Genomic DNA, 23,104 nt, shown 5'->3' on the forward strand with positions numbered 1-23,104 from the left:
AGCTCCTCCAAGGCACGCCTTGTTTTTGGTACAATGGAGGGACTGTCTCCTCCATTTCCTCTCCTTCAGACTCCTCCTCCTGWTGCAGGTGCTCTGTGTCTGTCTGCTCCGGCTCCTCTGACAGCCCTGGTGTTGCTCCRGTCACATTGGCCTTAACAGTTGCCTTCCTCAGCCTGTCCCAGGTGGCGTCACTCACCGGCCTCCCTTTAAATCTGGGGTCCATTGCTGTGGCCTCACGCAGGAAGGCTTGAATGTCCTCATCTTGATAACGCTCGGAGAGGTTCTCCCACACKTTCTCTTTGATGGTTGCCACAAACGTTGTATCTTCACGCTTCACAGTGAAGTGCTCTTCCAGTTTGTGGAGGATGAGTATGATCTGTCCACAGGTGGCATTCTTTTCACATGACACACACACAGTGTGGATGTATAGAGGATTCTGATGAGCTGGACAAACTCCTCAGCCTTATGGAAGTCCTCGTCCTTCAGACAGTCCAGGTTGTCCTTGGTCATTGCTTTTCGCAGTCATGGGTCCAAGGCTGCTGCTTGGATCACTGGATACGGCTTCATGAATCTGGTCTTGACATCAAGGATGACTGAGTGTTGCGGAAGGCCTGAAACAACAACAAAAATCAACAAACAATTAACTACCGCACACTTGAATACAGAATTAAATTGTTAAATGTGGGAATTTCAAAATAATTATTTAATAGATTGAACTGGCWTCTTACCAAGGAGCTGCTGCTTTTCCTTCAAGACTGTTTTGGATATCTTGAACAACACGACCCCTGCTCTGATTCGGGCRGCCCATTTATCAATGGAASTAATTTTGTAGATTTTCTGCGCTGCCAGATTCAATGTGTGCGCAAAGCATCCTGTTTTTAGGATGTGTAGCCTCTTGATGGCAACATCCATATCGCCAGCATTATCAACAGTCACAGCTACAATCTTGCTCGGCTCRATCTCAAGCTCTTCCAGAATGTCGGAGATCTCCTCTGCCACTACTTCGCCAGTTTGCGATTTGTACACTGCCATGGTGTGGAGGACCTTCTGTTTTACACTGCCCTGGCTTGTGTAGTCCACTGTAACAGTGAGATAGTGGTCCTYACAGAGGCTGGTRCACCTGTCTGATGTGATGGCCTTTTCTACACCATACCTGGTAGGAATTAATMTGTCACTGAGGTAACTCCTGGAGGGAGGGGTATATTTGGGGTTGAGTGCCTTGCTCATCTCCCTATGGTAAAACAAGATAATCCATGTGTTGAATTATCATTATTGAATTATTGTGTTGTTGTGTATTGTGGAGTGATGGGACTAYCATACAACCCTTTAATACTACTATATCCTAAAKATTAATACAACTCAACAGACTGTCACCTAAAGCCCTTGGAKTCCACTGTTGCAAAGGGGTGTAGGCCTTTTCACTAGGTGGCACTCGTTCACCCTCTCCTTAGTCATCCTCCCACTAGCTGCCAGCGTGAAGGTGCTTTGGGCTTGTCTTTGGCTTGGACCAGCAGTATTAGAGGGAGGAGTGGGTTGGTTCATTGTAGCTGCAACTTTAACAAAAAAGTTGCAAAATCTTTAAATGGGTGATWGAATTTATGAACGCACCCATAGCTAAACAATCAGCTGGCTAATGGTTKCTTRTGATCATGAACCRATGTTCTCATAATTTAGTTAACTCCGTGTGTGGGCTATAGGCTGCTAGCATACATACCTAACGTAGATCGGGCAACGAAAGATGAACTACGAGCCTGGCAGTCGAAAACTGTGCATTTCTCTGCCTGTACATGATCACTTTCAATAGATGTTTGGACAGATTGCTCGTGTTTCCGCCCTTACAAGCAAAAGTCTTGTTGCACTTGTCAGCATCGACTCTGGTGAAGTGTAACCACACTTTTGAACGTTTAGTTCTCTCTGCCATCGTCACTAATTAAGAGCAGGGTCTTTCTTGTGTGTGTGTGCACTGTAGCGGGTGAGAGAGACAGGCTCCGTGCGAGAGAGATCTCTCTTCTGGATTGGGAAAAGCGAAAATGCATCATAAACGAATGTCTTAATCTTATTGCAAATTAGAAACGGTTGGTGAGATAAAATGTGCAAGATAATGTTTATGTAGCAATAATAAATAGGAAATGTATTTTCTTAATTTCTCCAGTACTGAATGCAGACCCGATAACGTCGGAGCTTATCGATACTACGGTCTTTTATAATTTAGCCCCGGGGCCCGTTTAATACCGGGTTTTGGTACCCATCCCTACTCAAGACATTTCAACACCATGCAGTGTCTTAACCATTTACAATCATGGGAATTGGCCGTGAGAGAACACATTTTAACACACTGCAGTATCAWAACACATTTTAACACTACAGTGTCTCAACACATCTGGCCATTTCTGGCAATGTTTTAATGTGTCTGCTTTTACACCGGCTAACTGCTGCTTCGCACCGTCATAACACATTTCAACACTGCAGTGTCTCAACACATTCGACAGCAGGACTGGCACTTAACTGACGGACGCAATGTGAACGTTGCGTTAATGTTATGGGAGCGTCAGTGGGATGACAGTCATCGTGGCTGTGGATCTGGCCAGGSCTGAGTGGTGCTTTACTTGGGGACAGTGGATGTCCAGTCCCCATAGAGGCCATTCATTACACTAGCCTCCTATCTGATGGTAGTGGGGGAAGACTGGACAGCACGGAGCTATGCTCTCATCCATCCCAACATCACTGGACACGTCCCGGATTCCCATTACGATAACGCACACAGGCCATCACATACAACACACACACCATCGTTCACGAAGTATAGTACTATACATACACAAACACACGTTCCTTGAAGTACTGTACACACACACACAATCGTTCAAAACATACTGTACATACTCACAACATTGTTCACAATGTAATGTAATGTACGTGCACACACACACCACAATTCACATCATACACTTACATTCACTGCATACACACAGCTTCATACATATCACATCAGTAACAGCATCACTTCATAAAATTATATTTTAATTGGCTTAGTTATAAAACGTTTTTCTTTATATGTTCTGTTCAGTTATAAACGTTCTGTGTATTAGTACGCGCTTGCTTGAGGTAAGCTATGTCGTGACTTGACTTTAACATTAATCTGAAGACTTATTAATCTAATTAACTATGTTTAATTGTTCCCCGATTAAATTAATCATGTAACAATTAACTCACTATGATCTGCGGCACCACGAGAGCGGTTCTTTAAAGAGTTACCATCTCCAGAACGAAACTCAAAAAGGTATTTACCTATCGCATCTATAAACAGTCAACTTATTTGTTAAAGAAGCGATAGAGAGGGGAACAGAGACACTAAACATTGGTACATTCAGAAACGACTCTCACTTACAATAACCATATACTTTGCACACAAACCGCCACCCACTTTGAGTAAGAAATCYTGAATGTATTTACGTGAAATGCCTGGGTTCACCGGGAATCTCTCGGTGGACAAGGTAGCCTTGGGAAGGGGGTTGGGCCTTTTRGCGGCACGCTTGTAAGGCTTTGATTGTCCAAAATGGTTCCAACAAGTCTTCTACTGTTGTCRTRCTTTGTAGTTGMCRGGTATCCGGTGAATTGCTGTGTTGTCCTGAACAGAACTACAGAGTTGGGTTTTCCTTAGATTCGCTCTTGAAGATGCTTCTTTGAAGATAGGCTAGCCAGCCGTGTCGATGTTTCCCCAGTGGGGTGATGAGAGTAGCATAATACAATGGTTTGAGCAGAGTAACAGAATGGTCCTACTTAAATTCCCTTTTGAAGATACTTTAATTAGGACAGCTAATCAGCCTTACGAGTGATTGTCCGGGAGGTGATTTTATCGTCTCCACCTCGTGTTGAGATTCAAAGTTCAAACCACTTTAAAGGTGCAGCTGCAGCTTCACGTCTTTCTGGTTAGATTTTTTTCTTTTCTTAACCCATTATTTATACAGTTTGCTCAAAAGGGGCAGGTCCGGCAGGCTGGCACACTCCCTGACCTTACTCCGGGCCYTAGCTACTCAGTGTGCAAAGTTATAAAAACAATTATCTCTTATGGCTTCTCAAATCACATGTCTCTCTTAACAAAAACACTTTCATCATTGTTCATATTACATGCACAACTCAGAGTATGAAAACTTCATACATGTAGTGGGTATACTTTCCAAGTTACAGAATTTCCATTTTAACGTCATCTTAAAARAATGAACAAAGTGACATTAGTGTTCTATAGATCGCCTCGCACCTTCCCCATGTTCTATGTTAGAAATATTGTTCCAGTACTCGCTTTTGAAAGTGTTAGAGTTTTAGCGGGAAAAAGTCTGTTGAATCGAAGTACATTCCTTTGGTGAATCTTGAGAYTGCAGACCTGAATCTTCTCCCTTGATTTACAACAGGGCGTGAGTTGTTAACCCCCCTAGTTCTTTCCTTCACCCCTCTAGGYTGAGAGGGGTCTGATTGAAGTTATTTATTGCAAACCTGATCTATTTGGATTCTCGTGGACAGTCATGACAGCTATCAGATAAAGTTTTACATGGTGTTTTTGATGACTGACTGATTAGTTTTGATCTCACCCTGTCTCTCTATAGGTGACAGATAGCTAGTGTTGCACACCCTGACTACATCAGCACCACTGACAGATTACCTGGCTCTCAGTATGATGTTCGAGGAAGATCGGCGTGTAAAAGAAAATAACATCACAGGTGACAGCTGGGTGTGCGTGCAGTGCACCCACAATAGACACAAAGACATGTCCATACACACACACACACACACACACACACACACACACACACACACACACACACACACACACACACACACACACACATTCAGGAAACCAGTGCTGTATGGGAAACTGACCTGCTTGTACAGGGATGGGATTTTCTAGCAGGAATACTGTCTGCTTCCAATGCGTCTTGGTGACCTGTGGCCCCGTGGAGAACATCACCTGTGATTCAAAAGCAGAACATGTTATTTAGTCTTGGGCAACAGCAATCAACATGAACTTACAACAGTGAGGAATAAGGATAACAACTCATTCCATTGTGACACTTCTATTTCTGTGGCTCATCTAAAACTTCCACAACTGTAGTAGAACATTAACCGCTCTCACACTCTTAAACCTACTAAACCCATCTTGTACTTCTATCCTACTCATAGTCTTCTAAAGACTAGATGTATTTCATTCACACATTTAAAACCTTAGTTCCCATTACACGTGGTGTAGCGTTACATCTCAGCAGTTATGCTCACATTGTAGGTAAAATAGGACGTGCAATTAAAAGACTTGTCGGCACGTCCCCTGTGGAGCTTGGCATTGGCTGTTCCGAGTGGCCAGCTCCGGTGGGTGCTTACATCAGCAATCAGGAAATGCCCCGGTGTCGATTGCCTCCCAAGGATGTGGGGAACGCCAAATCGTGAATGTAATTGGGTGGCTGTTAAAAACGGAAGGGCCGCRGCATGCTGCTTACCTTGTTGCCGCAGTCTCTGTCGAAGAAAATGTCAAAGTAGCCCACGATGGCCTGGAAATGAAATATGAGAGGGTTGTTAGAATGTGATATTTTAACACCACCGGGGCTGGACTTGTTTGGATAACCTGGGGCCTGTCCCAAATGGCACCCTATTCCCTACATAGTGCAATACTTTAGACCTAAGAGCCCTAGGGGCCCTGGTCAAAAGTAGTGCACTATGTGGGTCATTCTACAGATGTGGTTAAAATGGTTTGAAAACAAATATGTCTCCAAGCTTAGGACAATTATTTACATCATGATATATTCTAATTCATTTTAAGACAATAACAAACATATTGTTAAATTAAGATATTACAAAATCTTTGTTCAGATACACATTCGTATTGAGAGTCAAAAATGTAACACTATTATTTCAATAGAAAATCTTGAACTAGTTAGTCGTTTTTGTTTAATTATTTGTTTCTCTGAAAGTATTGTCCCCACTTTGGATGTTATTAGCGAAACACACATTAAAAGACTGAAGAATGAATGCGCCTTAAGCCACACACCTCAAATCAAATCCACTTGAATTGGTCACATACACATGTTTAGCAGATGTTATTGCGGGTGTAGCGAAATGCTTGTTTCYATACAATTATAACCAGGAAATGGGATGCACCCCTTTCCATCATGGCCATATAGTGAGTGGTCTGTCTCCCAACACTTTGAAGAAAATAAGTGAAATGTAAAATMTACATCCTCAAAAACATATATTGTAGTCCCAAAACCATACATAAAGATTTACTAACCTTTTCACTTATTTTCTTCAAAGTGTTGGGAGCTAGCTAGCCATATGCTAGCTATGYGGATACATTAATGTCCAAAATAAGTCTAAATTGTCAAAACCAAAACGGTCACAACCATTTTTGTTTTAGCTTCATTTCGGTTATTAACATTACTGTTTGTTTATTGATTGTTAATCCACTGAATTTCTTTACATTTATTGAAGAAAAAAAAACTCTCTTTTACTTTTCAATGGAAGTCAGAGTAATGGCACAGCGTTGGACAAAACCTCTCTTTTGGCCTCAAATGGAAAATGCTATACAGTGGACAAGGTCCTGACCTTAATCCCTCCCCCCACAAAGGTTACACAGCGACACAGTGTACGACAGAGTGCGCCAGAAGCTTGGTCTGTGAATACAGGGAAATGTGGCCATGGGTCAGAGCCTGATGGTAAAATGCTGAAAAGYCTCTTACACAGCCTGGAGGTGTGTTGGGTCATTGTCCTGTTGAAAAACAAATGATCATCCCACTAAGCCCACTTTGGGCTCCCGCGTGGCACAGTGGTCTAAGGCACTGAATCTCAGTGCAAGAGGCGTCACTACAGTCCCTGGTTCGAATACAGGCTGTATCACATCCAGCCGTGATTGGGAGTCCCATAGGGTGGCGCACAATTGGCCCAGCGTTGTCCGGGTTAGGCCGGGGTAGGCCGTCATTGTAAATAATAATTTGTCCTTAACTGACTTGCCTAGTTAAATAAAGGTTAAATAAAATAAATAAGCCCAAACCAGATGGGATGGCGTATCACTGTGGTAGCCATGCTGGTTAAGTGTGCCATAATATGGACTTGGTCTTTTACCAAATAAGGCTATTTTCTGTATACCCCCCCTACCTTGTCACAACACAACTGATTGGCTCAAACGCATTAAGGAAAGAAATTCCACAAATGTACTTTTAACAAGGCACACCTATTCATTGAAATGCATTCCAGTTGACTACCTCATGAAGCTGGTTGAGAGAATGCCAAGAGTGTGCAAAGCTGTCATCAAGGCAAAGGGTGGCTATTTGAAGAATCTCAAATAACACTTTTTGGGTTACTACCTGATTCCATACGTATTATTTCATAGTTTTGATGTGTTCACTATTATTCTACAATGTAGAAAATAGTAAAAAAATTAAGAAAAACTCTTGAATGAGTAGGCGTTCTAAAATGTTTGACTGGTAGTGTATATCTACATGTCACAGGATATGGACACCAAGGTAAACCAAAATACATTATTTCTTGAGTGGGTGCTAAACCTTTGGCATCATCCCAKAGCTACTGTGTGGGCAGTCGRGGCTCGCTGTGGAGGMSCAGTACTCAATAGAACCAAGGGTCCCCTCTCCGCAACCTCCCACCTAAGAACAACATGGAGCCACGGTCCCATGTGGTACACCTCCCCTCGTCTCAGAGGCCTGTCGCTTCACAAAATAAATAAATMACTTTTTGGCCGTCCCTGACAATACTGGGCGTATTTTGCTGACCGGCTGAAACCGGTGTGTTACACAAAATAAGCAATGTCGGCTTTTCAATGTGGTGGCTACTAGGTCTAAATCAGACACAGCCCGTGTATTGTAAAGTGAGAGTCATTTCATGATGAAAATAAACCCCCTGTGTGTTTGTGCATGTCTWATTGTTTGTATTGCTCTTAAATGGTAGGCCTGTGTGTGTATGTAATGTCGTGGGTATTCTTTGAATGGTATGTGTGTACAGTATAGATGTATATTGCACAGCCATTTGTGAATAGATCATCATTTTGTAATTACACTATTTCTATGAATTCATGGTGGGTGTTCATTTCAGACTCCAAATACATGACTGAGCCTTAAGCTATAAACAAACACTTGAGTGAAAAACAATTCACATAACTAAGCAAATTGAAATCTCAGTTCTCTCACACACACACACACACACAGACACACACACACACACAGCACACACACACACACACACACACACACACACACACACAACCTGGAGGTGACTGTTCTCTTTAGATGTGTGAGGTAAAAACGACCCCCTCAGGCCAGTTTTCCTCTTGTTTCTCCCCCAACTGAAGGAAGAGAGTCACTCTATCAATCTCTAGAGCGCACTTGTAGTGGCAATGATGCGGAACTAATAGCTTTTAATCCTGCCGCAGCTGACAATTTGGATGCCGGTTCTCGCAGACAAAGAGGACCAGAATCAATGCAAGGGGAGAGAAAGAGCGAGCAATGGGAGGGAGTTTTAGACACGGAAAAGAGCATMGCAGAGAAGGAAAWGAGAGAGGGAAATAGAGAGACAGTGAGTGTGAAATAGTGAAGGAGTCATGATAGCTTACTTCTGAGAGGGTGGTGGTTGAACTTGGTGGGCCATGAAGCTAAAATATCCCTCAGGCACAGCAATCCTTGAAATGAGCGAGACCTTATCCTTAGTATTTACACCACACATCAGTATTAAAGGTGCGGTTCAACACACCCAGCTCAGGAACTTCATAGCAAGTGTGAATGTGTGCCCCGAGAAAAGGAGGTTGGACACACACACAAACAAACCGGGGGTCCATACTTCATAATCACTGGGCCGTCATCGACMCCATGTTCCACACACTCAACGCCGCGTTCTACAATCAGCCTTTATTGATTCAGACAGGCAGGGGCGGGAACCTAGCACTAGCACCGAGCCAGACTGGGAGAAACYTCCCAAAGTGGGAAAAAGGAGCATGTCAACCCAACGCAATTATGGCTTTTAATGAACGCCACAGGAACGCTCAGTCGCGAGGTAATTGGGAAATTAGGCCTAATTGCTTGTCAGGCCGAGTGGATTCACCTCTCGCTCGTTTTTTGAGGTAGAGATCACCCTCGGCTCTCGTCGCCGTTGACAACGCCTCATAAGCGGGATTGATTGTCACRTCTGCGTTGTTTTCAACTTTTTCGACGGGAGAGAGCGAGAGGAAGTCCATTAGAAACAGTCAAAGAAATGAAACTTACAAACAACTCATATTTTGTTCTATGTTTGGAAATGTCTGGTGAGTTGAGGGTTCAACGTTATAAAGCGTGAGATCACAGGTTGCATTGGCAGCACTGCTCTTACCTGAACCCAAGTCTCTAGAATGCTTAACTTTCATAATCCTCACAAATACACTCTGCCTGAACAAAACAAATCAGCAGCCTCTTAATACAGACAACTAAACCTTAGACCTTATAAATATACGGTCTAAAACTACTCATGACGAATTGTTCAACACAAACTACTAAAAGTAAACCTCATTTTGTTAACAATGACTGCRRTATTCCAGACAATAGGTTGGCCTTCATTCGACTGGATAAGAGGACTGTTGAAATTGAGCAGTGATTTAGACTAGGCAGGATAGTCGCAGTGAAGCTCTGGAGCTCCGTAAGAGAGAAACAATKATCTCGACAACTAAAATTGACTTTATGATCCATATTTAAAAAAATCCTACAGATACTGTATTTCTGAAAAATGTAATGGCATGTCAGTACAGAAAGTAAAATGGAAGAATGAAAAAGTGAAAAGGAAATGCTTCCAAACTGGGATAAATAGGCTTAATTCCAGCTTAATCAGCTCAAAGCTTCATTACTGCAATTTGAAACACCAAAGACTGAAGCAGAGTACGGGCTTAGTTAACCATGGTGGGTAGCCAAAAATAAGACCCCCACAATACTACAGCCCACCCACCTCTGCATAGGTTAGGGAGAGAGAGAGGGAGGGAGAGAAATAGAAGGAGAGAGAGAGAAAGAGAAGGTGGAAGAGACCAGGAGGGAGTGAGAAAGGGGGACGTTGAATGAGAGAGGAGGACTTACGGGGGGGGGAAACACAAACTGCGAAAACGGGACAAATCAAATGAGCGCTTTTTATTTTCATCAGCGTTTAGCCTTCGGCCCGGGATCTGTCGGGGATAAGTGATGACAGCGGGCTTTCCGGCGGCCCGCTCTGGAATGCCGCCACATTCCGGACCCCCGTTCCCAGGGAAGAGGGGGAGAAAATTAATAATTATCATCACGGATAACACCAACAGGGAGCAATTCATCATCGCTCCCCTTTTGCCCGACTGCGTGTCGGCACGCCACGTGGCTCGACCAGATACTATTATACAGCAGGGGGAGGAGAAGTGTGAAAGGGGGGGACGGGGGGAGTGGAAGGGGGGGAAGGGAGGGAGGGCTAATACGCTTTTGATGGGGTTTATCCAGGCGTGGAGGCCTCCTCCACAGCTAACTCACGGGAGGGTTAGTGTGAATGTGCCCCTCCTCCTATCCACCCCTCTCTCCAGGCCCCAGTCAGTGCACTGCTTGGTGTGTAGTGCAGAACACAGCGCACCTACCTCCCTACTCTACTCAGGCCTGCTCCCTTCTCCCACTGTTCCGCCGCAGTGCCTGCACACATACACACACACATRGGGTAGAGAGCAGGAAATGTGTGATTCCAGCGGCTCTCACACATGCTGAAGTGAGTATTGAGGAGAATGAGCAGTTTCTACTAGATTCATTCTTGGACCAACAATGTCAAATTACTTAGTGATGTGTGCATAACCAAAATGAAAATGTCTACTCTACTCCACCATTTTAACAAGATACACATTAAGTTATGTTATTTTTCAGTTGTCCTTTCAGTTATTCCCCATACTCGTTTCAACTATTTAACACCGTACTTCATTATTCTAATGACAGGTGTGTATAACGTGGGTGTTCATGGTGGCCAAACAAAGACATTTACATGTTTACATTTTTGTCAATTAACAGACGCTCTTATCCAGAGCGACTTACAGGACCAATTAGGGTTAAGTGCCTTGCTCAAGGGCACATCAACATATTTTACACTTAGTCGGCTCATGGATTCAAACCAGCAATCTGTCGGTTGATGGCCCAACGCTTTTAACCGCTAACCTAACCTCCGCCCATCAAATTATACAATAACTTCATTGAACGTAAAGGGGGTCACATTTTAAGGGTTTTCAGATTTTGCGTTTCTACACGAGACTCAGTTGAGAACATGTGACCACTTTAGGATTCGCAAAAACTGYGTTGGTCAGGTGTTCCACTAGTAAATCAAGAGGGGCTGCCATTTTTGGGTGATATTTTGTTTTAGCTGCTATATGCAATTTAGATTACCACTCACCAATTTTTGTTCTCGACAGATCATTACGAATAACACATTTTCTTCAGAAATACAGCCCATTCGGAAAGCATTCAGACCCATTTACTTTTTCCAGATTTGTTACGTTTTTTAGTTTTCACCTGAAAACCTGAAGCAGGTTTTCATCAAGGATCTCTCTYCTCTGTTCATCTTTCCCTCGATCCTGACCAGTCTCCCAGTCCCCGCCGCTGAAAAACATCCCCACAGCATGATGCTGCCACCACCATGCTTCACCGTAGGGATGGTGCCAGGTTTCCTCTAGATGGGTGGTTTGGCATTCAGGCCAGAGTTCAATCTTGGTTTCATCATACCAGAGAATCTTATTTCTCATGGTCTGAGAGTCCTTTAGGTGTCTTTTGGGCTGTCATGTGCCTTTAACTGAGGAGTGGCTTCCGTTTGGCCACTCTACCATAAAGGCCTGATTGGTAGAGTGCTGCAGAGATGGTTGTCCTTCTGGAAGGTTCTCCCATCTGCACAGAGGAACTCTGGAGCTCTGTCAGTGTGACCATTGGGTTCTTGGTCACCTCCCTGACCAAGGTCCTTCTCCCCGACCAAGGTCCTTCTCCCCCGATTGCTTCGTTTTGGCCGGGTGGCCAGCTCTAGGAAGAGTCTWGGTGGATCCAAACTTCCTCCATTTAAGAATGATTGAGGTCACTGTGTTCTTGGGGACCTTCAATACTGTAGAATTTGTTTGATACCCTTCCCCCAGACCTGTACCTCGACACAATCCTGTCTAGGAGTTCTACGGACAATTCCTTTGACCTCATGGCTTGGTTTTTGCTTTGACATGCACTGTCAACCTTATATAGACAGGTGCGTTGCTGTTCAAAATCATGTCCAATCAATTGAATTTACCACAGTTGGACTCCAAGTTGTAGAAACATCTCAAGGATGATCATGGAAACAGGATGCACCTGAGCTCAATTTTGCGTCCCATAGCAAAAGGTCTGAATAATTATGTAAATAAGGGACCGTTTTTTTGTTTGTTTTTTAAAAAATACATTTGAAAACATTTCTAAAAACCTGTTTTTGCTTTGTCATTATGGGGTATTGTCTGTAGATTGATGAGGGAAATGTTTTTTAAATCCATTTTAGAATAAGGTTGTAATGTAACAAAATGTGGAAAAGGGAAGGGGTGTGAATACTTTCCGAATGCACAGTATGCTATGTGTTAGGCATGGCGTTTCCTACACCATACAGACATGCAAAAAACATGCAAAAAATTATCCCGAAACCCCAAAAGTGTATTTATTACAGATGTAGCYATAGTTGAGGCCTAAAAGTTTAGATGACCTTGAATAAATTCAACAAAGTTGTTAATAGTGACCCTCAAATCACAGGGAAAGATGAATTATGACCAGTGCCTTCCGTTTGAATATTCAAAAAYGGTGTTGATGTAATTAAAATAAAAACGAGGGAAAGCTAACTCTTAGTGACTTTTTCCACATTTTGTTGTGTTACAGCCTGAATTTAAAATTGATTAAATTGAGATTGTGTCACTGGCCTACACACAATACTCCATAATGTCAAAGTGGAATTACGTTTTTTGAAATGTTACTAATTATTAAAACATTTAAAGCCGAAATGTCTTGACTCAATAAGTATTTAAACCATTTGTTATGGCAAGCCTAAATAAATTCAGGAGTCAAATACATTGCATGGACTCACTCTGTGTGCAATAATAGTGGTTAACATGATTTTAAAACGACCATGTCATCTCTGTACCTTACACATACAATTATCTGTCAGGTCCCTCAGTCAAGCAGACTTATACACAAAGCCCACAGACCGCAATACCTTGCTATGTACGGATAGTATGCATCCCCTTCCCCTCAAGAATGGTCTACCATATAGCCAGTTATGCAAGGTTAAACTAATCTGTGGCCACCAGACAGATTTTGACAGCAATGCAAGAAAAATGACAGATACATTCTAAATGAGAGGCTACAWGGACATAATATTSATGCTGCAATGATGAAAATATCTCAAAAACCAAGAGAGGAATTACTAAAAACTCAACCAAAGAAAAACAACGCAACCGRTCSGAGAAAATGAAAGCCATCCTGAAAAAGCACTGGCATATTCTGCAATCAGACAACAACAACAAAAAATRGCACACCTCTTCAAGGAGCCCCCACTGMTGGTCTATAAGCGTGGTCACAATATTGGAGATAGRTTGGTGAGATCCGACATACCCCCTGAGCCCACTCAGACACTCTTTACACACATTCCAAATGGGAACTACAAATGTGGCTCATGCGCACAGTGCAATAGCACTATAAAAACATCCTTCAGACACCCCACATACAGGTAGAAAAATCCCTGTTAGGGATATCAACTCAATGAAAGAGCAAGGGAGTAATCTATATCATCACCTGTTCATGTGGAAAAGACACATGGGACAAACAAAAAGACAATTAAAACCACGCATAGCTGAACACCGCAGCTCAATCAGGTGTAAGAGCATTGACTATCCAGTAGCAGCTCACCATCCAATCTCCTCCCTCAAATTGAGGATGTTGCTCCACCAAGGAGAGGAGGTAACATCGAGATCCTACTACTACAAAGGGAGGCCTACTGGATATCCTATCTAAAAACATTGACCCCTAGTGGTCTGAATATTGACTTTGATCTCAGGCCCTTCTTATGAACAATTCACTCTTTTATGAACAAGACTTACAAATTGATATATTCTTTCTACAGCTTATTAGGGTACACCTAATACGTTTCCCCAGTTGATGATTCTTATTATACATTAAGGTTGAACCAAAAGATTACATGTAACAAATATACATGAAATAGGAAACAATTAAATATGTGAAAGTGAATTAAACAACAATGTATGCTGATGCTAATATTATGTACAATATTCAATTATGTTTGCATATGATAACAATAGCCTAATATATTTCATATGCCATAAACTATTGTTATTGAACAGTTTCACTCAATTCATTCTAATTAACTGAATCATTATGACACACCCCTCACTATTGTCATTGGTTGCACTAATTGCACTGTTTGTCTACATAACCTGGTTCAAGAATTCATGACATCACCCTGAAAGAGGCACAAAAATTACTGGACGTTTATATATGGAGTGTGCGACTCAATTTTTTATTGTTTAATAGCAATGAATTTCAAACACAGATTCAACCACAAAGACCAGGGTCTGGATTCACAAAATACTAATTACAAAAAAATGTAATAAGTTTAAGGAAAAAAATTGGAAGTTCCAAAAATGCAATTCCTCAAAATGTTCTTAGGAATTCATAGTTTTTAGGAACATCTTCCTTTTGAACTTAGTAAATATCTTATGTTGCATTGACATTAGTGATGTGCTTGAAACCAATGGGATGATAGGATTTGGCCCATTTTATTATATATATTTTTTTGCTTTATGTCTCAAGAATAAAACATTTTTAGTTGGCTCGCAAACACTTTACACACACAAAAAAAACTATATTTTTCACAAAATTATAGCCATCAGACAATCTACAGCGAAACCAAAAATGGATAACCAAGGAAAGCGCAATAAAAACTAAAGCAAACAAGAGCATGAAGTGATGGTGGAGGAAATAGCAGCCAGGAAAAGGTTGCTGTTGGGGAGACTTGATAACTGCGGGGTCACTGCAGAGACCAAAAAGAGAGGAAGGGCGAGAATGGCCGAGTCGGTCTATGCCGTCGGGTTTTTACATTTTTTATTTAACGAGGCAAGTCAGTTAAGAACAAAATATTATTTACAATGGAGGAGGAGGCCTACCAAAAGGCCTCCTGCGGGGCTGGGATGACATTTTTTTATTTTTTTTTATTTTTTAAATAGGACAAAACGCACATCACGACAAGAGAGATCACCACAACACTACATAAAGAGAGACCTTAAACAACAACATCGTATGGCAGCAACACATGACAACACAACATGGTAGCAGCACAACATGGTAGCAGCACAAAACATCGTACAAACATTATTGTGCATAGACAACAGCAAAGGGCAAGAAGGTAGAGAGAACAATACATCACCCAAAGCAGCCACAACCGTCAGTAAGAGTGTCCATGATTGAGTCTTTGAATGAAGAGATTGAGATAAAAAACTGTCCAGTTTTAGTGTTTTTTGCAGCTCGGTCCAGTCGCAATCTGCAGCGAACTGAAAAGAAGAGCAACCCAGGGATGTGTGCACTTTGGGGACCTTTAATAAAATGTAACTGGCAGAACGGGTGTAGTATGTGGAGGATGAGGGCTGCAGTAAGTATCTCAGATGGGGGTAGAGGGGTCTAAGAGGGTTTTATAAATAAGCATCAACCAGTGGGTCTTGCGACGGGTATACAGAGATGACCAGTTTACAGAGGAGCATAGAGTGGCCGAATGGTAAAGAACATCTAGCTGCTCGAGAGCACCCTTACCTGCCAATTTATAAATTATGTTTCCATAATCTAGCATGGGTAGGATGGTGATCTGAATCAGGGTTAGTTTGGCAGCTGGGGTGAAAGAGGAGCCATTACGATAGAGGAAACCAAGTCCAGATCTCACATGCAGCTTTGATATGTGCTGAGAGAAGGACAGTGTACCATCTTGCCATACTCCCAAGTATTTGTATGAGGTGACTACCTCAAGCTCTAAACCCTTAGAGGTAGTAAGCACACTGGTGGGGAGAGGGGCATTCTTCTTACCAAACCACATGACCTTTGTTTTGGAGGTGTCAGAACAAGGTTAAGGGCAGAGAAAGCTTGTTGAACACCAAGAAAGTTTTGTTGTAGAGCGTTTAACACAAAATCCAGGGAGGGGCCAGCTGAGTATAAGACTATCATCTGCATACAAATGGATGAGAGAGCTTCCTACTGCCTGAGCTATGTAGTTGATGTAAATTGAGAAGAGCGTGGGACCTAGGATCGAGCATTGGGGTACTCCCTTGGTGACAGGTAGTGGCAGCACATGTTCTGACTTAATGCAGTTCACTCTTTGAGAGAAGTAGTTAGCAAACTAGGCCAAAGACCCCTCAGAGACACCAATACTCCTTAGCCGGCCCACAAGAATGGAATGGTCTACTGTATCAACAGCTTTYGCCAAGTCAATAAAATAGCAGCACAACATTGCTTATAATCAAGGGAAATGGTGACATAATTTAGGACCTTTAAGGTTGCAGTGACAGATCCATAACCTGAGCGAAAACCAGATTGCATACCAGAGAGAGTACTATAGACAAAAACAAAGTCAGTCAGTTGGTTATTAACAAGTTTTTCCAACCCTTTTGATAAACACGGCAAATTATAAATTGGCTTGTTAGGTTCAGCATGGCAAGGGACGCCGTAAAAAAGAAGTCGGCTGCTAAGAAGAAGGGAGCTGAAAGAAGCAGGGAGTTGAATTAGACTGGAGGGGTGTATCGACCATTCATGTGGACCAGCTCATGAGAAGGTGTTGTCCATGATAGGAGAGACGGTAGTACAGGGACTGCGGTCGGGCATCGACTCGGACTGCGCGACCGGTAAGTTAGCTAGCTAGCTAATGCGTAACAACATCAGCTAATTAGCCAAAATAGCTAACAACATTAACATTCACTAAGATAGCAAAGTTCTTCTTTGCAAATTGACGAGCTAACTCTAGCTATATAACACGTCTAGAATATTGTAATATATTGCTAATTACTAGCTAGCTAGATAACGCACATTTAATTTGTTTTCTTGCTGTATTTAAATGTCTGGTAGCCAACTGTATCTGTGGCAGTGGTGCCAGAAAATGTCCATGGTTACAAAAGTATCCAGTCGTGCTGTCACGCCCTGGCCTTAGTATTCTTTGTTTTCTTTATTATTTTAGTTAGGTCAGGGTGTGACATGGGGTATGTTTGTGTTTTGGGTGTTTATTATGGTAAAGGGGGTGTTGGTTTTAGTGTATGGGTTTGTGTTGAGTGTATGTGTCTAGGATTGTCTATGTTTGAACGTTTGTAGCCTGTGTGTGTGTGCACAACGTTTATAGCTTCACGGTCGTTTGTTTAGTTTATGTATAGTGTTCGTTTCATGTTTTCTCTCTTCTGAATAAAAGAAGATGTTCTTTTCACGCGCTGCGCCTTGGTCCTCACTCTCTTCAGTAGACGATCGTGACACGTGCAGCTAACGTTACACTTGTTTACTTCTCTCATCATATCAAGCCTACAGCTCTTCAAACGTTGTTGTCATGCTGACACTATGTTTTTTGACCTTCCAGAAATAACACTGGACATCATCCACATGCCCATTTGCCCAGATGTGGGAGCCATGGATCGTCATAATCATATGACAGAAGAACAAGCAGGGGTAGGTGTTTGTTTGATTTCTCATTTAATACGTTTATTATTATTCTAGAAATGGCCTACAACACATATCATTCCGTAACAGATTCATTGTATTTTCTCAACAGATAATCACTGAAGACACAGAGGAGATGCGCCTGTCTCAGATCCTTATCCTTTATGACACCCCAAGGAGGCCTGCTGGTGTGGATGAGATGGTGGCTGTCCAGAGTACGCTCCTGGGGGAGGTCACGGCCATGCTCAGGGTGCAGGAGGAGCTGCTGAAGGTGGAAGGCGAGAGATAAGGGTCTCCCGGGTGGCGCAGTGGTCTAGGGCACTGCATCGCAGTGCTAGCTGCGCCACCAGAGTCTCTGGGTTCACGCCCAGGCTCTGTCGCAGCCGGCCGCAACCGGGAGGTCCGTGGGGCGACGCACAATTGGCATAGCGTCGTCCGGGTTAGGGAGGGTTTGGCCGGTAGGGATATCCTTGTCTCAGTATGTAAAATGTAATAAAATGTATGCACTCTACTGTAAGTCGCTCTGGATAAGAGCGTCTGCTAAATGACTAAAATGTAAATGTAAATAAGCCCTTGAGAAGGAGAAGTTAGCCTTGGAGAAGACGTTTGCAATGGAGAAGCGAAGAAGACTTGAAGAATAATATTCTAAAATAATTCTGTTTCGATATCATACAAACCTTATTTTTTCTCATGTGAATCTCCTCCTTATGAGGTCATTTCTTGCTAGTAGGCCAGCATTGCATCTACCAGCGGCAACATCCTGCAGGTACAGCTGGTGGAATGTCAGGTATATTGGAGTGTGGCATCCTGTGTTGTTTGCAGATGTTGTGCAAGATACATGCTAAGCTTACGATTTTGCATGTTTTTTTCTGGGCTGTATAAAATAACTCCCCAAGAGCGGTCAATGCATCTGAATTTGGATTTTAGGACTCCGATAGATCTCTCTACTAAACTCCTTGTTTTCATCTGAGCATGGTTGTAGTTCTCTTCTGCATCGTTGTTAGTGTGTAGGATTGGTGTCATGAGCCATGTTTTTTGTCCATAGCCACTATCACCTAAAATCCCCCTCCTGTACTCCCTGTTCACCCATGACTGCGTGGCCATGCACGCCTCCAACTCAATCATCAAGTTTGCAGACCACAACAGTAGTAGGCTTGATCACCAACAACGACGAGACAGCCTATAAGGAGAAGGTGAGGGCACTTGGAGTGTTATGTCAGGAAAACAACCTCTCACTCAACAAAACAAAGGAGATGATCGTGGACTTCAGGAAACAGCAGAGGGAGCACCCCCCTATCCACATCGARGGGACAGCAGTGGAGAAGGAAGAAAGTTTTAAGTTCCTCGGCGTACACATCACGGACAAACTAAAATGGTCCACCCACACAGACAGTGTGGTGAAGAAGGCGCAACAGCGCCTCTACCTCAGGAGGCTGAAGAAATTTGGCTTGTCACCTAAAACCCTAATAAACAGATGCACAATTGAGAGCATCCTGTCGGGCTGTATCACCACCTGGTACAGCAACTGCACCGCCCACAACCGCAGGGCTCTCCAGAGGGTGGTGAGGTCTGCACAACGCATCACCGGGGGCAAACTACTTGCCGTCCAGGACACCTACAGCACCCATTGTCACAGGAAGGCCAAAAGGATCATCAAGGACAACAACAACCCGAGCCACTGCCTGTTCACCCCGCTACCATCCAGAAGGCGAGGTCAGTACAGGTGCATCAAAGCTGGGACCGAGAGACTGAAAAACAGCTTCTATCTCAAGGCCATCAGACTGCTAAACAGCAATCACTAACTCAGAGAGTTTGGGCTATTGACCAAAAATATATATAGCTGTGATAAAATGCTGGGTTCGTTGTCTGAGTCAGGCGCAGGACACAGGTTTGAGAAAAAACACAACAGTCTTTACTCAAAATATTATACAAAACCGGAATATCTCCAACAAGGAAACATAACGAAATGAGAGAACCCTCCAACACACACGGTAACACAAAACAATCATGGACAAAACAGAAAGGTAGACAAGAGGGTAAATAAGGAACATAATAAGGGAATAGAAATCAGGTGTGCGTAATCAAGACAAAACAAAAGGAAAAATGGATCGGTGATGACTAGAAAGCCGGTGACGTCAACCGCCCGAACGCCGCCCGAACAAGGAGAGGAGCCGACCTCAGCCGATGTCGTGACAATAGCTTTTCTATCGATCTTCAAAAATAACTAATTGGAACACAAAATCACTAATTCAACATGGTGGAGATAAAAACACAGCAGACAGAAGGCACAGTATGTGGGTATGTGTGATTGTATTGAGATGGATGGTGTGGTGTGTTTTTTGGTGTTTGAGAAAGTGTGGCGTTGTGTGAGAATGGAAATGGTTGCATATCCCAGATGTATGTCTGTGAGCAGGGGTTGTGAGAGCTTTCAATTTTGTGCAGATGAGGGATATACATTTTTTATTGAATTATACATCTTATTTATTTATTGTCCTATCATGGTGGAACTACATTTTTAAAATAAATTATACATCTAATGTATATATGTATGGTCCTACATATACTGATGGAACAGTCCACAACCCAACACCAGCTTTTCTTAAAGTATGGGTCGCGACCCAAAGTGGGTCTCGGACCTTTTAATGGTGGGTTGCGACGTGTCAGAGTAAATGTATAATTATTTCATTCATTACTGGAATTGATTTGGCCAAGTGCATCTGTGCTCTCTGTTCAGTGCGCTCTCTGCTTAGCAGCGGTCACTGCTCAGTTACGCGAGTGGGAGAGGGAGATGCCTGTGTGCTTCACGYATCAACTGATCATTTTTCCTACAGTTTTCTTGAAGATCGCTCCGCGACATATGATGCAGCGCTGTCGTTCAGCAGCAGATGATGCACTGTCGGCCAATGACTTGTCCTTCCCACTCGCCATCACTCACCACTGTCATCAAACGGACTCATGCTAGCCACACGTTCTGACTGAGCTCAATTGTCACGAAACGCAAATACAGGGATGGGTTTCTCTCTCTTTCATACAAACTTTGAGAAATAACGTGGAGCGCCCACAAATTAATAAAACGATACGTCCTGACAAAACATCCACAGCATGATGGTAAACCCAGGGAGTTAGTTCAGAACAGGGATAGAATGCTTCAGGAAACAGTGCTTCGACAGCGGAAAAGTAAGTCAACTAGCAAGGCATTGTTGTCATTTTATAACAGGTGAAGATCAGCAGAAATAAGGGAGTACTATCTCTCATAGTAGTAGATGTGAGTTTCTCTTTCAAACAATCCCCTGGCCTTGTACACAGCTAATAGCTAACATTAGCCAAACAAGCTAGCTTGTTACTGATGGTGCAACCCTTAGTAAAAGTACAGATGAAGATGAAAAATGATCAGGCCTGCTGTACATCTTCCTGTAGAAATTATTATTGAAAACTAGTCTAAGTTGGAACTTGCTGTTAAAATACAAGTAATAATTAGTATTCTGAACTGGAATAAACTGATTGAAGAAAGATGTTTTTTGAAGCAAACACTCACACAGTTCTGGGTTGCTCATCTACAGCAGGAAGCGGCCTCCTGCCTGACTGAGAAAGCAGTAGATGTTCTGATCCAGTTGGACACCACATACCTACGCAATTCAGGGGTCTCCACTCTGACATACTTTWAAAAAACAAGTACAGAAACAGTCTCATCGCGGAGTATGACCTTCGCGTTGCACTGTCAAAAACTGAGCCCAGAGTAGACATGCTTGTTGAAAACTTTGACCAGCCACACACCTCTCATTAGGATTGTTTGTGTGTGTTTTCTGGTCTACATCTGTGTGATGTGATCAATCAGTTTATTCTAGTTCAGAATACAAAAATATGCATTGTATTTTAACAGCAACAGTTCCAACCTAGATGTTCTTGTAACAATAATGTATACAGTAAGATCTACAGTAGGCCTGATCATTTTTCATCTGTACTGTTACTTGGGGTTGCACTATCAAAAAGCCTGTGTGTGTGTTATGTTATTCATCTGTGTGATCAATCAGTTTATTCCTGTTCAGAATGAAAATGATCTATTGTAACAGTTCCAACCGAGACAGATATGTAAGTGTTTTTAATGGTGGAAAATAAACATATTTATAAAGACTTTTATTTTATTATTTATTTATATATATTTATTTTCCAAAGTTTGGGTCCCAGGAAAACACAACATTTCTAATTTGGGTCCCAGGCTGAAAAAGTTTAAGAACCCCTGCCCTAGATACACAACTGAACGACCCAGATAGTAAGGAGAAGTCCCTATCTGTTTTATGGATCTGCTGTAAGCGGCCTGTARGCAGCCAAAARACGGTCAGAGACCTTCTAGAGCAGCACCGCCCCCTCAAGATTCTGAACCTGCCTGGCAGGGTTGGTCCTGCAAAGTCAGAGCCCCCTGATGGGAYAACATAATATACAAGGAAATTCTCAAAGCTGCTAATGAGAACCTTGACGAAATTGTWTCTAGCCGYTGGGGACTCCGGTGGGGTGCCCCCACRCAGGCAGTGGCAGTGCTGGCAACACTAGCTGCAGTAASCCATGGGGAGGGGGTGGTCACACTCGGACATTCAGAGAGGAGGCATATTATTGTGGCACAAAATCAAAGGTCTGACTGCACAGAGATGCTTGGGAATATGGTTACTACGGGGGACCATGTTGTGGGTGTTTCAGGAGAAAGGGGGTATATCTGACCTCCGTCACATAGGACGTGACAATGGTTAATCAAATCTCCCCAGTTCTGGCCATTTTTAAAATCAGTTTTGCAGGCCTTCTCAAACAGCTGCAACTGTATACCTATTCGTAAATCAAGACCTTTCTTGACCTGGGCTCTGGGATAGGGCAACTGTTGAGAATCTGAGTCTATGGTTGGTGTGGGGAAAAGGGGTTGAGTGTGTCTTTTCCAAAGAACTTCATGGCTACAGACGTGAGTGCTACGGGTCTGTAGTCATTTAGGCAGGCTACCTTCGCTATCTTGGGCACAAATGTGGTCTGCTTGAAACATGTTGGTATTATAGACTCTGAAAATGTCAGTGAAGACACATTGCCAGTTGGTCAGCACATGCTCGGAGTACACGTCTCGGTAATCCATCTGGCCCTGCGGCCTTGTGAATGTTGACCTGTTTAAAAGGTCTTACTCACAATTGGCTACGGAGAGCGTGATCACACAGTTACCGGAACAGCTTCGAAACGAGCATAGAAGTAATTTAGCTCGTCTGTACAACCTCATTGATGCCTGGCGAGCACATAATCCTAAATGAAAGAGTACACTTTCTACTCAAAAAGACGATGTCATACTATTATCTATACCTCTATTTACTTTAATCAAGAACATAGAATATTCGACATATGAGCTTGTCTGACCACCCCACTTACTATGCCAACTTTAAAAT

At 42.8% G+C, this 23,104-nt stretch overlaps 1 protein-coding gene across 1 annotated transcript in view; it reads right to left on the bottom strand.

Moving 5' to 3' along the window:
* prmt3 (protein arginine methyltransferase 3) overlaps positions 1 to 23,104 on the bottom strand; it is a 107,379-nt gene that overhangs the window by 14,027 nt on the left and 70,248 nt on the right. Inside the window, exons 14-15 of the mRNA XM_024002522.1 lie at positions 5,487 to 5,537; positions 4,876 to 4,963 (exon numbers count right to left, since the gene is read on the bottom strand). Coding sequence (XP_023858290.1) covers positions 4,876 to 4,963; positions 5,487 to 5,537 — 139 coding nt within the window. The remainder of the gene's footprint in view (positions 1 to 4,875; positions 4,964 to 5,486; positions 5,538 to 23,104) is intronic.

Source organism: Salvelinus sp. IW2-2015, linkage group LG15 (assembly GCF_002910315.2).
Source record: "Salvelinus sp. IW2-2015 linkage group LG15, ASM291031v2, whole genome shotgun sequence".
Taxonomy (NCBI): domain Eukaryota; kingdom Metazoa; phylum Chordata; class Actinopteri; order Salmoniformes; family Salmonidae; genus Salvelinus; species Salvelinus sp. IW2-2015.